General features: G+C 39.6%; 1 protein-coding gene across 1 annotated transcript in view; it reads left to right on the top strand.

Annotated features, from left to right (window-relative positions):
* The window catches only part of INTS8 (integrator complex subunit 8), a gene marked incomplete in the record, with an annotated part of 407787 nt that overhangs the window by 107208 nt on the left and 283797 nt on the right, over window positions 1–16782 (top strand). Inside the window, 3 exon segments of the mRNA XM_053715214.1 lie at window positions 4915–5097; window positions 9745–9852; window positions 10370–10522. Coding sequence (XP_053571189.1) covers window positions 4915–5097; window positions 9745–9852; window positions 10370–10522 — 444 coding nt within the window.

The following is a 16782-nucleotide window of genomic DNA, read 5'->3' as shown; positions in this document are numbered from 1 at the left end:
GCTGACACTGCAGCAAGGAGAAGGGAGCTTGCTCCTATTTGTTCCAAACTGATACAAAAAGGGTACCAGGCAACCATAATGTACCCCTACAAATTAAAGGTTAAAGTTGGGGAAGTCACACACTTCTTTGAAGAAGCTCAACTGGCTGAGAGCTTCTATAACACACTGGGTTCCTAAGCTTAATAACAGCAATATTGAATATCTGATTATTAGACTGAGTGTAAGCTATAGGTTTTTGCTTATGGGAAAGACCGTGTCTCTTCTAGACGTGAGTCCTAGGACCCAACCCCCACCTGTGCGGAGAAAATTTAGGTGTCTAATTTTAAATTATTATTATTATTATTATTATTTTTTTTATTATTATTATTATTATTATTATTTTTTTTTTTTATTTATTTATTTTATTTATTTATTATTTTTTTTTTTTTTTCTCTTTCTCTCTTCTCTTTCTCCCTTCTTAATGTATAAATGAATATGCTGAATAAAAATTGTAAAATAGTATCTTGGAATGTAGGTGGTATATCTACCCCTATAAAGAGAAAAGCAATCCTTAATCACCTGCGAAAGATCCAGACTGACATAGGTTTTATTCAAGAAACCCATTTATCAGCTGAAGAATCTTTAAAACTTAAATCAACATGGGTAAAAGAAATCTATTTTGCACCTAGTGTTAAGAGGAAAAGGGGGGTAGCAATTCTAATAGGAAAGAAAATTGATACCGAAGTCACACATTTTGAGGCTGACATCGGGGGGAGATATGTACTACTGAAAATAAAGATTGCCCAGAAGATGTATACATTATGTAATACATACGGCCCTAATGTATTTGATCCAAAATTTTGGAACACTTTGCAGACCAAATTATTATCCTTCACGGAAGGCTCTTTAATTATGGGAGGAGATTACAATATGGCACCACAATGCCCGATTGATAGGCTAAGACATAATGTCAAACAGTTAAAACAAAAAAAAGATAATCTAGAGGGTAAGATGTTTAAAAAAATAATGCAGAACTTAGCACTGCGGGATATCTGGAGACAGCAAAATCCTTCTACTCAAAATTTTACCTGTCTTTCCAAGGCGCATAAGACGCTCTCCAGAATCGACATTTTTCTAATTGATGAACGTATGGTGATGAGAGGGGTAAAAACAGATATAGGACCAATATTTCTTTCAGATCATGCACCAATTGTACTTGAGTTTCAGCTTTCACATTTGTATTCTGCTGCAACACGTTTCTTTTTTCCCTACTATCTGACGACTGAGGTAAAATTCAAGAACTGGCTTATAAATAGATATAAGGAATTTGTACATTTTAATAAAGACTATTTAAACCGCCCTGAAGTATTTTGGGACACTGCAAAAGCAGTAATGAGAGGCGAAATAATTTCATATAGCTCAGCCCTGCATAGGAAAATTCGATCTAGAGAAAGAGAATCATGCCAATGTTTAACTAACACTTATAATCATTATCTGCTTGACAAAACCCCCTTAAATTGGGCAAAATACGTTAAAGCAAAAAATGAAAGGGATACTTTTGTTTTACTGCAAGAAACTCAAAAGGAATTAAAAATGCAGGCTAAGCTATATAAATATGGTAATAAATCAGGTAAGATGCTGGCCAAATTAATAAAAAATGAGAAAAAACAACCAATCATAGACAAATTGTATAATAAAGGTCTTCAGCTTTCTAAAGCCGAAGACATACTAGCTGCATTTAATGAATATTACCAGGAATTATATTCATTTAAAACAAGTGATACGCATACATCTGATGACTTTTGGAGAGATATCACGTATCCTACTGTCACATCAGAAATGGCTGATAGCCTCAATGTCCCTATTTCCATAGAAGAAATAGAGAAAGTAATATCCAAGCTTGCCTCAAATAAAGCAGCAGGTCCAGATGGCTTGCCTAGTGAATTCTATAAGATCCTGATTGGTGAAGCCACCCCACATCTTTGCACGCTCTTTAACAGCTTCTTTATTAGTGGTAAAATGATCCCCTCTTCATTTACCAATTCTTACACAACTTTGATATTAAAAGGCGGAAAAAACCCTGAATACAAGGAATCCTACAGACCAATTGCACTGTTAAATTCAGATTACAAAATTCTTACTGCAATTCTAGCATCTAGACTTCAAAGACCCCTCTCAGAAATTATACATACTGATCAAGCAGGTTTTCAAAATAACCGCAACTCAGCCTCAAAAATTAGGGAAGCCCTATTGGTGACAGAATATTTTGAGGTACTATCTAATTTAACTAGCGGGGGGGAGGACATACCTGACCTTGCTATTATTTCCTTAGATGCTGAAAAAGCCTTTGATTCAATATTTTACGAACATATCAAAACATCGTTAAGACAATTTGGCATCAGAGGTAATTTTCTTGAATTTATCGAAAATCTATATAAACACCCATCTACAAGATTGATAGTGAATAACAACATTTCCCCCTCTATCTTGTTAGGTAGAGGAACAAGGCAGGGCTGTCCTCTTTCCCCGCTCTTATTTAATATTTCCATTGAACCTCTGGCAATTAAAATACGCCATCATTTGGATGGTATAAAAATTCGTAACTGCGAAATAAAAATCGGTCTGTATGCTGATGATCTGCTGCTTTATTTGGCTAACACCAAACTGAACTTACCAAAACTTTTTCAGATCTTGGAACAATTTGGTACATTCTCTGGATACAAAGTAAATATGACAAAATCAGAGATAGTGTGGCTCAGGAAAAATAAAACTTCAATATTAAAAACTCCTTTTCGCCAAGTAAAAGATTCTTTTAAATATCTAGGGATTCATATTCCGACAAGGTCCGTAGATCTCTATACATTGAATATACCCCCAGTAGTAAAAATGATCAAAGAAAAGCTTTTGTTATGGCAAAATCTCCCAATATCACTTTCTGGAAGGATTGCCCTTTTTAAAATGGCTCTTCTTCCAAAACTTTTATATATACTTCAAAATACACCAATAATTCTATTAGGTAAGGATATACGTTCAATCAATACTTCACTTATACAGTTCTTATGGCAGAATAAGAGGTCAAAGATATCTCTTATGAAACTTTCAATACCAAGAAAGGATGGTGGTCTTGCCTTACCAGACATAAGGCTATATAACCTCTCCTTTCTGGCTCGTGTCGTAACAGACTGGATCTCATCTAATAACTATGTCTTGAATAATTATCTCGAGACCAGTGTCTGCTACCCATATTCTCTATCTGCATTAATACACTTAGTACCTAAAGAAATCCCCTCAGAAATTAAACGATTTAAAACAATTCTTAACCCACTTAAAGCTTGGCACAAGATAGTAACCTTTCTTTCAATTAATAATAGTGCTACCTGTCTTTTGCCTATAATAGGTAACCCTATTTTTCAATCAGGATTGCATTCCGAAGTCTTTAGGAAATGGCATAATCGGGGGTTAACCAAGGTATACCAAATAATTGATAAAGAGAGAAAATATATCAAAACATTCCAGGAATTAAAAAGAGATTTTGATTTGCCCAATAAAGACTTCTTTGCGTATTTGCAATTAAGGCATTTTGCACAGGACCTAGTTAAGAAAGCTGGTTGGGAATGGGGACTAGGTAAACTCGATGATTGGCTTGCTCTAACAAGAAATGGTCATATGTCAATTGCACCATGTTATCATCTTCTGGGTACAAATAAAGGAGAACCGGTACTGGCAAAGATTGCCCTCTACTGGAATACAGCAATCCCTCAGAGTAATATTGAGTCTAAAACTATTCAATTGTCAATTAAAAAAATTGCACAAGTAACGCTCTCTGCAACTTGGAGGGAGGCACATGTTAAGCTCCTTCATGGGGCATATTTTACCCCCGAGAGAGGTTTCAAATGTGTGAATGTAGGGTTTAATAAATGTCCTAAATGTTCGTATCAGGCAGCTGATTTAATACATATGTTTTGGTATTGTCCAAAGATTAAAAATCTCTGGGCTAGGCTCGAATACTGGCTAAAAAAGGTGCTTAAGATAGGCTATGTCTCTTTGACAATATATCAGATAATACTCTGCCTTAAGGAAGAGCCTGGTAAGCAAACTGATGAAAAAATAATAATCTCCGCTATTCTTGCTACCAGGTATTTAATCTGTAAGAAGTGGAAAAGTCATGCAATGCCAAGCATTACTGAAATTAAAAACTGCATGAAAAAACAATGCATTTTAGACCAGAGAAACGCGGATATAAATAATGAACAAGACATTAAAAGGTTCTTTGATAAATGGGCAGCCTTCTTAAAAATCTTTCCGGCTGCAGAAATAGATTATATAATCTTCCCCTTTAGAAATACAGAAATTGTTCTATTAGGGAACTGGTAAAGCTTCAGGAGGAAGAAAGTGATGGTAATTTTTTTTTCTGTTTTCGTTTGGGTTTTTTTTTTTTTTTGTTTTTTTTTTTTTTGTTTTTTTTTTTGTTATGTTTTCTCTTCTCATGGGGGGGGGGGGAACAAGGGGGGGGGGGGGGTTATACTGAAAATCAAAAACTCCAAGCATTGTAGGAAAATAAAATGTTTGTGTTCATTAATGTGATGATTAGCCTAAATTTAACTACATGTATAAATGAACATAGTACTATGTTGTCAAATTTATTGTATCTTTTGATTATGCCATGTTTTCAAAATGGTTGATATTGTTTTTGGACAGTGACTTGGATTATAAATAAAACAATTAAAAAAAAAAATTGCATGCCCTATTTGAAACATGAAAGGTTTTTTTAGACTTGACTGTCCCTTTAAATTTCCCTTTATAATTTTTTACCTCTCCTTGGAAGGTGCTCATATATATTTTTAATTGTGGCAAGTCAATTCCTGCCTATTTCTGTCTGTTTTTGTGTTCTAGATATTTTATTTTTTTATATATATTTTTTTTCTTTATATACAGCTGAAGGAACAGGCAGATGATTCTATTGCTGTGCTAGAAGAAGCTCTCAAACTAAAGAAAAACTTCTATGTCCATACAATGAGGACTTTAGACCTTTTGGCTGTGGAACCTGGCATGGTAAATGGAGAAACACAGAATTCAACAGCTGGGTTAAAAATTAGTTCTGAAGAAATGCATTGCCAGGTAAGAGTGTCTGCAGTATGCTACACTGATGGTTACTACAAACAAGACAAATTCTACTTCTCAAATCAGAATGGAATCATTTTAAACAAACCATACAAACATACAAGTGATGCAAAAAGTTAAAAAAAAAAAAGGGTCCATAACATGAGGGATATAATTCCCGCCACTAGGAGGAGGCCAAGAACCCACACAAAAACTTAATTTCCCTCCCATCTCTCCTGAGTTCTGTTCTTGGGCTCCCAGGAGAAGGTTGAGAATAGAGGTGTCTAGCTACTTGCTTAAGGATTAATGTTTGAGAGTTCAAAGCAATGTGAGATCCTTTATCCCTGGGACATATGATTCACAAAGAAGAGATTTCCAGCAAGCCGAATGATACAGGGACATAGGAATACCCTGTTATGTGTGCAGTTATCTCCTAAGAACTTTCAGCCACAACTACCCTGAGGCGTCCCTGGGACTTGTCCCTCTGTCTCTATCTGTGGGATAACGGCATTTCCTCAGATAACTGGATGGGCTTTCTACTGTATACTGCTGCAGTTTTCTGACAAAAGGTGGAGGAGTGCTACTTCAGGTAAGCCACTTGCCACAGCACGCACACAGCCCAGAGGCTATTAGAAGTATACACTGACACTGGTACAGCATAGCCAGGTGACTTAGCCTGTTCTCCTTTTGACACAATTTTTTTTCTATTTCCAGATACCTAAATGCCCTACCTCAATCAGGGGGACATACCTATTGGAGGATATGGGAGTAATTACCCCAGTACCTTTGCCTCATCAGGGTCAAGAGTTTTACTCCTATCTGTTCATTGTTTCAAAGAAGGAAGGGACTTTCAGACCCATCTTAGATTTAAAAAGTGCCCTTAATCTGGACGATATTCTAGTGCAAGCTCCTTCCCTGCCTCTAGCTATTGCTCGAACTTAACAGCTACTATCTATCTTTTTCCAAAACCCCAATTGGAGAATCAGTGTTCCAAAGATCTCTCTAACGCCAGCTACAATGGTGTCCTTTCTAGGAGTCATTATAGATTCCGTGCTAATGTGTCTATTTCTGACTGAATCATGCAGAATAAAACTTTAGAAGGCGTGTCTGTCCCTGAAAAGCGCTTCATTTCCATCCATAGCTCAATGCATGGAGGCAGTGGGTCTTATGGTTGCAGCTTCAGACAGAGTCCCCTTCACCCACCTTCACTTGCGACCCCTTCAACTACCTATGCTCAATCGGCGATTAAAGCATTCTCTACAATTGGAACAGCAGATTGCTCTTGATTTGTCTATCCGACAATCACGCTCTTGGTGGATACAAGGTCATTCTTTGACCCTTGGGGCATTTTTTCTTCGACCATCATGGGCTATTTTGAAAATGGTTGTCAGTCTTTCAGGCTGGGACGAGGTCTGGAATTCTTGATGAGTGCAAGAAGTTTTGTCCCCTCAATCAACATTCTAGAACTGAGCAATTCTTCAGGCTCTTCAGTCCTGGCCCCTTTTAAAAGACAAAAGGTTTATCCGTTTCCAGTTGCCTATCCGCAGTCCACTGGCTATGCAGAAAGTTTCCCAGATTCTGTCTTGGACAGAGAGGAATCAATGCTTCCTGTCAGCTGTTAACATTCCAGGATTGAACAATTGGGAAGCGGATTACCTCAGCTGTCAGTCGGTCCATCCAGGAGAGTGGTCTCTCCATCAGGACATCTTTGATCAATTAGTGATCCAATGGGGTCTATCGGACAAAGATCTGATTGCCTCCTATTTAAATCACAAACTTGCAATGTATTGTGCAAGATGAAGAGATCCAAAGGCTCAAAAGAAAGACACCTTGGTGTGCACATATAATTTTTTTATCTAGAGTACCCGCTTTCTCTTTTTTGTTCCGCTTCCAAGAGTAATTGTTCAAATCAAACAGGAGTCAGCTTTGGTAATATTGATCCAGCCTGGCCCTGCAGAATATGGTATGCAGATATAGTACAGAGAGCATATTCTTCTCTTGGCTTCTTCCTCTAAGAAAATATCTATTGTCTAAAGGGCCTCTCTTCCATTAGGATCTGAAATCTGTACATTTAACGGCGTGGAGGTTGAACCCTTAGTTTTAAAACACAGACTCTGTAATTGACACTGATTCAAGCCTGAAAACCTGTTCCTCAAAAGATTTGCCACAAGATTAGAAAGGCATACTTTCATCTGTGTTCTTTCATGGGATTTTCTTTGTATTCCTTTAGGATTCTTAGAATTCTTCAGTTTTTACATGATGGCCTTGACAAATGTTTGTCTGCTAGCTGCCTAAAGGGTCAAATTTATGCTTTATCTGTTCTATTTCATAGACCTATTTCACCACCCTGGAATATAAATTTAGTTCTTTCTTTTCTGCAAGGTTTATCTTGGAAAGTGCTTTTCTTGTTGGCAATTTCCTCTGCTCGGAGAGTTTTAATTATCCGCTTTATCTTGTCTCTATTTTTAGTTTTTCACAAAGATAAAGCTGTACTTTGTACTAAATATTATTTTCTTCCCAAGGTAGGTTCTTCATGAAATATCAATTAGAAGATTGTTGTTCCTTCTTTGTGTTCCAGATCCTGCTAATTCTAAGGAACAACTTTTACATTATCTTGATGTTGTCAGAGCTTTGAAGTTTTATCTTCAAGCTACTAAGGAGTTCTGACAATCTTCCAGCTTGTTTGTTTATTACTCTGGAACTCGTAAAGGGCAGAAGGCTACCATGGTAGCTTTGGCTTCTTGGCTCAAAACAGGTGATTTATAAGGCTTACTTGGTGGCGGGAAAGTCGCCTCTAAGCATATCACAGTCCATTCCACAAGATCATTTGCAACTTACTTCGCTTTCAAAAATGATGCATCTTTGGAGATTTGCAAAACTGTGGCTTGGTCTTCTATATATAACTTTTTTTTACAGATTTGATGTTTTTGCTTCTCGCAAGTAGGTTTTGGCAAGAAAGTCCTTCAGGCTGCAGGGTGTGACATATAGGAACTGCCAGAAAATTATCCAACCCATTCTGTAGCATGGACTATCTTCCTGGGTATTAATCCCACATGTTATGGAGCCCTATGGACTATCATCATTTTACGAAAGAAAACAAAATGTATGCTTACCTGATAAATTATTTTCTTTTGGAATGATGATAGTCCATAGGCCCCACCCATTTAAATTTTTTGGGTGACCGTTCTAATTTGCACCTATATAGACCCTACTTTTCTCTTTCCTACCTGTTACCTATTCTCTGCTTGGCTATGCGTTAAACTGAGGAGAAATGGGAAGTCGGAGGGAATTTAATCACTTGTGTGGGTCTTTCTCCTAGTGACAAGAATTATATCCCACATGTTATAGAGCCATATGGGCTATCATCGTTCCAAAAAAAATTTTTTTATCAGGTAAGCATAAATTTTGTTTTTAGAATATTTAAATGGACAGTGTATACCAATTTTAATATAACTGCATGTAATAGACACTATTATAAAGAAGAATATATGCTGATACTGATCCAAAAATCCAGCATAAAACCTTTTAAAATCGTACTTAGAAGCTCCCAATTTAGCACTGTTGTTGAGGTTAGCCTGGGATACTCGGTGAAAGGCGCTTGCGTGTAATACTAGCGCATATATACAAGTTCTGGTATTGCCAAGATAAGCGCAAATATTGTAATCTAGCCCATAGTGCACACAATGCGACATCTGATCTAGCCAGTATATATACAACTAAGTCAGTTTGCTCCTTATTGTTGAAATTGCTCAGCATCCTTATACTGTGTAGCATGCTTATTTTCAGTGCAAAATGACACTTGTTGCATGGGCCTCAAGTCTCATCTTGGTTCTAATGGCTGACAATTGCCTAAAAATTGGGCTAAGGTTGATGACCAAAATAGGCCCTACAGACAACTGAAAAGATAATGTGTTTGTACAAATTTAACTCTACATAAGTGCATTGTGCTTAGACACAAAAGTTAGATGCTGCATATTTTACATATGCCTTATTGGAAAACAATGTTATTGATGTTCAACAACATGCAGTCTGGTATTGGGTAACCTTCCTGTAATTTTATTTGTTCTTATTCCAATAGATTTTATATGTCATTGTATTAGGAGTAATGCCCTAAACAAAATTATTTTCAATGGATGCTTTTTCTGAGTCTGTAACAGTCATGTTTATGATTCAATAAAGGGACGCATCAAAATTTTTGTTTTAAGAGACTTGGCAATTTATTTCCATTATCAAATTGTGCAGTATTTTTGTATGCACACTTTTTAAGGCACCAGCTTCTACTTAGCATGTGCAAGAGTTCAGTGTATACATAAGTCTGTGATTGGCTAATGGTACTCACATGATACAGGCGGCTGGCAAATTGAAATATATTTTTAAATTTGCCATAAGAATTGACTGCTCATTTAAACTTCAGAATAAGTGCTATTGTGTTTTTTTTTTTGTTGGTTTTTTGTTACGCACTTGTTGATTATGCACTTCTATTTCATTTAATGGTGTTTAGTGATAGCTACAGATTAATATTGTTTTTTTTGTAGTCTGTCATTTCTTTTATGGTCATACTGTGACTCTCCAGACTTTTGGATCATCTGAGCTATGATAAGTTATAGTTTGCACTTGATGATGCATTCATGGGTAAAATGTTATTGATCTTTTCTTCATTTGCAGGTGTGCTACGACTTGGGAGCCCTTTATTTCCAACAAGGATCTGTAAACCCTCCCAGTTATGAGAAAGCCAGAGACCATTTTTTTAACACAAAACAGTTGCTTGCAAAGGTATGATTAATTGCTTTGTATTTAATTTACTGTTTTCCCCAGGATCCTATTTAATGGGCACATCAACCGGCTGATCTTTTTTTACCACCCAGTTAAAATTTAAATCAGTATTTGGCATGTGCCTAATGAATCCCGAATATGGCCACAGTCAATGTAAGCACCACCAGAGTGACTTTTTTTTGGAACCAGGGGACAGGTAATGGTTTTACAACATGCTACCTTACATTATGTTTAATCATTAAGAAACATTTTGTAAAAGGCTATTGGACAGTAAATTGTGTAGCTGAACCTGAGAACATCAATGTTTAAAAGAGATTTCATAAATAATTATGATCATTTTAATAGAATAGAAACTGGTAAGAGTCTATCTGCAGGGTTAAAAAATGTGCTGCTGCATTATGAATAAAATTATTTCACAAAATAGAGATACAGTTAATAAAAAAATGAGTAGTTGTCACCAGAATGAAGAGTGTATAGGTGACGCTATCACAGTGATACTTCCTTTCTTGTCTTTTAGTTTGGTGCAGTGTCTGACCACTGCTTCATAGATGAAAAGAGGCTGGCAGGGTACTGTCAAGCCTGTGGAGTCCTTGCTCCATCAACTGCAATTACCCATCTATCAACACCTTACTGCCAGATCCACAATTTCATGAAGTCTGGCAATTACCAGGTAATGTATGCAGTTGCACCATATGTGTTTGTTCATTTTTGTTTGTTTTTTTCCTTCTGTCATTACTGGTTATTTTATCCCCACTAGAAAATAATTGTCTCAATATAAATATACAGCTCAAACAATATTTTGCTATCATATTAAAGGGATATGAAACCCAACATTTTTCTTTAAATATTAACATAGAGCACTGCAATTTTAACCCTTTCGTGACAGGGTTAAAGTGCCTACATCGGAACAACTGTTCCGATGTAGACAAATTGAAACTACGCGATCGTGCATACGATCGCGAGATTTCAATTATTGGATCGCATCTGGGGGGCGTCCCTACAATCCTAGGAACGCCCTCCAGACCGCGATTAAATCCCTGAAGCACAGAAGGCTTCAGGACAGCCGTTAGTTATGACGTTCCATTCCGTCATAACGGCTTTAAAGCCCAGTCTAATTATGACGGAATGGAACGGCATAACGGCTTTAAAAGGTTAAACAACTTTCTTATTTACTTCTAGTGTCTATTTTTTTTATAAAAGTATGGATGAAAGCTTAGGAGCCTGCCCATTTCTGAAGCACTATATGGCAGCAGCTTTGCTACAGTGTTATCCATTTGCAAGAACACTAGAGGGCAGCACTATTTCATGCCATGTAGTGCTCCATGCTACTTACCTAGGTATCAAAAAAAGTTAGGTTCAAAAAGGAATATCATGGAAATTAATCAGATTTGATAATAGTAGTAAATTGGAAACTTTTTTTAATTGTATACTCTGTCTAAATCACAAAATAAATCTTTGGGTTTTATATCCCTTTTAATTCAGGTTGTCCACATGCTGCCCTCAGCACTAGTTTTTGGGGCTCATTAGAAAAAGCAGAACTAAGAATGTGCCATAACTTGAAACAGACATCTGTTAACCCCTTAAGGACCGGGCATTTCAGACTAAAACTTCCCCAAAAGACCAGAGCATTTTTAGCATTTTTGCCATCACTACATTTAAACAGAAATAGAGCCTTTTTTATATTTACTTATGAAAACTTTAGTAGACAACCCAAAATATTGATCTAGGCCTATTTTGGTATATTTCATGCCACCATTTCACCAAATGCAATCAAATAAAAAAAAAAGTTAACTTTTTCACAAACTTTAGGTTTCTCACTGAAATTATTTACAAACAGCTTGTGCAATAATGGCACAAATGGTTGTAAAAGCTTCTCTGGGATCCCCTCTGTTCAGAAATAGCAGACATATATGGCTTTGCCATTGCTTTTTGGTAATTAGAAGGCCGCCAATTGCAGCTGCGCACCACACTTTTATTATTTCCAGCAGTGAAGGGGTTAATTAGGTAAGGTTAATTTTCTTCTTAAATAGAAAGAGTCCAAAGCTGCATTCATTACTTTTGGGAATTCAGAACCTTGCCACCAGGAGGAGGCAAAGGCTAAAATACTCATCGCCCTTCACTCATCCCCCAGTCATTCTTTGCCTTTCGTCCCAGGAGGTTGGCAGAGAAGTGTCAGATTTTCAGTCGTCTCTTATGGAGGGTAGTACTTTCGACATGGGATGGGAGTTTTAAGTAATCCTGTCAGCCCCTCAGTGAGGGCATGGATGAAAGTTAGAGTCCGGAAATGCAGGGAGAGTCTTTCTGCGAAACCATCCCGACTCATATTAACAGATCCACAAGCAATCAGGGTTGACGAGTTTTGCTGCCTGCTTTCTTCTCTCAAGTCCATGGCGGAGGAGATGCTACTATCTGTCACACTTAAAGGGCCGTGTTCCTGTTCCACGGCGTAGATTCCAGTAAGATCATTTCATTTTACTTTCTTCAGAAATGTACTGTATTATGTTTCCCAAGGGGTTACCACCTTGTGGGTCTCAATTATGTCTTGGGGTCTCATTGAGACTCGTTTAGTATCTTGGAATCAAGGGTAATATCTCCTGAGGGGGGTTATTGAACAGGGGGGGGTTTAATCATGTTTATTTGTTTCAATCTGCTTATGCGTAGTGTTTTTTTGGGCTCATGGTTTGTGGAACATAATGGTTTTTCAAGCGACGCTGCCTTTTGGTTGGGCGCGCTTTTTTGGACTATACGGCCTGTGTTGGTCACGTGTTTTGCTTTTCATTTGCGTGTTCTTGACTGCGTGGTGACGAAGAAATTCTGGTCCGCTGGTGTCTGGTACATAGGAGGTGGTGAGTGCCCCGGCCACAGAGGGTGTCAGGTGCCATTTAGATTTTTTATCTGGTCCATTCTTGTATCAATATCCTAGTTATGGAGGAATCTGATATTGCGGAGACGGACGTCTCTGTTTTATTTTCTATTCCTTGTGCAGAATGCATTTTGCCCAGGATGATACTAGCCTACCAGTTATGTTCTGAATGCTGTATTAGAGTGCTCAATTCCTCCGGATGTGGGAATCGAGGGGCACCTGAGCCATCCGCCTCTGGGGGTTCTGTTCCCCGAGTGGCGAGTTCCCTTAAACATTCTCTTACTACGCATTCAGGTGACCCAGAATTTGCCTGTCCTCCTTCGGAAGTTGGTTTGTTTCCCCCAGGGGTTTCAGCACGATGTCGCATGTCCATAATGTTGGCGCTGGCGAATCTACAGCTTCCAGAAGGTGGCTTAAGATACTGTTTGTGTTCCGGTTTCCGGGGCTCTTCAGGCATGGGGCCTGTTCAGCTCTCTGGGGGAGTCTACAGAGGGTCAACCTTCGGGGCCGGAGGTGTCTTTTGCTCCGGCAGGGGTATGCTGTGCTTTTCAATATAGACTGGGGTGCCTTTGTGTCTTATTGAGGCACGCCTTGGCGTCGGTAGCAGAGCCCGTCGTGGATGGATTGGAGAATCCTCAGTCTTCTTCTGAATAGCCTTCAGCATTAGATATAAGGGGATGTCGAATCTTCTTATAGTCAGTTGTGTATAGTCTAGTTTTGAGCTTGGAAGTACAGGGTCCCTGTTGGACTGGCTGTTTTTTCTTAGGCGATACCCTAAGGGGTGTCTTCTTTTATTTTATCTGATTAGGATGATATTTTATTTCGTTAAAGCTCATGTTCATTATATTTTCCTTGGGAACAAAATTCTGGAATCGATACGATAATTTGTTCTCTATGTTACTTCTGAGGAAGTTGGTTTTAGGACTGTTGCTCTCCCCCCGTTCAGGGAGATTTATATGCCGCCTTGACAGTGATGGCCCTGGTTTCAGGCTAGTCTTGATTGGGTTCTGTTAACTTCTGTTGTGAGGCCTATTTCATTCATGCGGCGCCTGTTCTGCTGGGTTGGTCCGGTTTTGCCGCAAAGTGCTCTGCATTGTTCACTTGTTTTTCTACAAGTTTTCAGCGCCTTGAGTCCCTTAAAGGGACACTCATATATTTTAAAGTTTCGCTGCGACTCTCTCTGTTGTAAACGACATCCTGTTGGGACTGGAGTGTTTCTCTCCAGTGTGGGTTAGAGGAATGTAGGACTTGGTTCCCTTTTGCTGCCGGTTTCCGCGCAGTTTGCCCTTGGAGCTATTGGATGTCCTTCTTGGAATGTTCCTGTTCATTTCCTCCTGGAGTTGAGACTTTAGGACTTGGTCCGTTTTCTTGCAGCTTGTCCTAAGGGAGTTAGCCGTTCCATTTCCGGGACGATGGACTGCGTTGTCTCCATTTCCATGTGGAGACCAGCCTTTGCTCGAGTGTTTTTGTTCTCGAGGTATCCCCTTGCTTGTGGTCCTGTGGCTGTTTGAGCGTCTATGGGCTCTAGTGTTGTTGTATGACTTTTAACACCTTAGCTCCTTTGGAGCGTTGGATGTCGGCAAGGGGTGGTCTCTTCCTTGGGTCGGGACTTGTGAGTTATTCTCGTTATCCGGGTTGATCTGGATATTGCGTTGATCTCCCTGTGGGTCTGTTTTTTTTTTTTTTTTTTAATATCAGACGGGAGACGGGGGTTAAGTTTTCGGTTATTGTTTGTTTAAAGAATTGGGGGCTCAGACCTATCTCCACCCTGGTGCTTCCGGTTGTTGTCTTCACTCAGCATTTTCCCTTGTGGATCCCGTTGCGGGTTGTTACCGGATTTTCAGAATCTAGGGCTGGTTCGGGGTTCCCCAGTTCCAGGGAACTTGGGCTATGGCCTTAACTCTATTTGACCTGGTCATGGTTGGCCAGGTTTACTGAGTGCTGATGTTCATTGGGCTTGACTTACGTTATAGTCGGTTTCTCTTGGTCAGCTTACTGTAGTAACCTTATGGATTCAATGTTCTGCAGGCGAATGGGTTTGCAGTGTCACTGCTGCAACTATTGCACATTGGATGTGTGTTAGCAAGCTAATTTTTTAGGGGGATTCCTTCCAAGTTTGTTTGCATTGGAGATTTGATCTCTCCTTAACCTGTGGCTTTGTGTCTTGAGGGCAGGTGTTCTGCCTTTCTGGCCCATCCTTTTTCTTAGAGTGGGGGCTTATTCTCATGCTTATGGAGATGTGGTCCCTTTCTTAGGGATTCTCCTGGATTCATTAGGTTGGAACTTAGAGTTAACCTTCAGAGAGGGGTATTCTCTCTAGGTTGTTTCATTCCATCTGGAGTCTTGCTGGCTCCATGTCGAGACTATGTTGGGCCTTTTGCTAGATTCCTTTGGGTCTACGGCCTTGTCATCTGTTCCTAAGGAGTCGGGTTGGCACCCATGCTCTGTTGGGATGGCTGTGGCCATTCTTCCGCTCGTTTTTGAGCTGGTGTTGGGGTTCTTCTGTTCCCCTGTTTCAGACCTGCTGACGCTTGGGCTGGCCCGGTTCGGAGTAGGTTCTGAGATGCGCTGTCATCTTTAGGATCTATGTTGGCATAGTGGCTAGCTCCCTGGGCTTGCAGGCAGAAGGTCCGGGGTTCCAATCCACCTTTGAGTTCTGGTTGTAACCTCTTATTCTTCGGCGTGCAGTGGGCCTCGTTGAGGTTATGTACTCCCCCTTTTGGAGACCTATGTGTAGGTCTGGCAGCTTAGATTGCCTAGAGTGTGCTCTCGGTCCGGGAGTTTTGTTTTTTTTGCAATCTGTTCTCTTGTAGGCCGCTTTTTACTTCTCAGCAAGTATTCTTTCTGTGTCATCCTGATGATGGCTGCGTGTTCTTGACTCATGGTTTTTCATCTGGGTCTGTTTCACGTTTTTTTGTGTCGGAATACTTCAGTATTCTATGTTTTGACAATGTGAGGATTCCGTCTTCAGTTGTCTTACGGTGCTTTGCACGATGTTGAGAGAGTTTTCTCTGTTCCGATGCCTGGTCCTAAACCTCTGGTTTCTGCTTGGTATGGGCGTAGCCTCCCCTTGTTTGTCAGGACCCATTTGGGTCTTTGTAAACTGGGCTCGCTATTGGGGGGGGTTTTCCCAATATGAATTTTGTGGTGACCTTTCGGTTCTTCCTTGCCCTATCCCTTTGGGGGTTTAGGCTGGTGTTCCCTTCATTAGTGAGGGGTGTGTGGTGAGGGGGCGACGGTGTCTCCTGGAGTACTGTTGGCTTAGTTGAGTTCGATTTTGCAGTCTCTAGCTAGGCTTCTGGACTATCTGCGGGTCATTGTCCTTGGGGCTTTTTCTAAGTTTTCAGCTGGGTTTTTGTTGGGTAGTGGTTTCAGGCTTGGTGACCTCAGAATGGGCTGCCTATTGTTCCCTCCCCTCCCTTCTTGGCATTCAGTGTCCTCTGTGGCTTGGGTATTGTTTTCCCAAAAGTAATGAATGCAGCTGTGGACTCTTTCCATTTAAGAAGAAAAACTTAAATTATGTTACCTAATAATTTTCTTTTCTTCTGATGGAAAGAGTCCACAGCTCCCCACCCTTATTTTTTATGTGGGGCATCATTTATTCTTCTGGCACCTTTCACCCTGATATTTCTTCTACTGATCCTTGATCCTCAGCAGAATGACTGGGGGATGAGGCAAGGGGATGAGTATTTAAGCATTTGGCTGTGGTGTCTTTGCCTCCTCCTGGTGGCCAGGTTCTGAATTCCCAAAAGGAATGAATGCAGCTGTGGACTCTTTCCATCAGAAGAAAAGAAAATTATCAGGTAAGCATAATTTAAGTTTTTAGCTTTAGTGTAGAGATCAGCCTCCCTCCTGATCCCTCTCAAACAGCTCTCTTCCCTCCCCCACACCCCAATGGTTACCCCCATCTTAAGAACTGGCAGACAGTCTGCCAGTATGCAGTATTAGTTTTTTTTTATTTTTTTATTATAATTATGTTCTTCAGTGTAGGATTATCCACATCCCTGATCCCTCCCAAAAAGCTCTCTAACCCTCCCCCCTCTAACTAATAACTGCCATCTTAGGTA

The sequence above is a fragment of the Bombina bombina genome, chromosome 5, assembly GCF_027579735.1.
Source record: "Bombina bombina isolate aBomBom1 chromosome 5, aBomBom1.pri, whole genome shotgun sequence".
Taxonomy (NCBI): Eukaryota; Metazoa; Chordata; class Amphibia; order Anura; family Bombinatoridae; genus Bombina; species Bombina bombina.
Note: the sequence above shows the minus strand (reverse complement) of the source record. Positions and strands in the feature narration are given on the sequence as shown.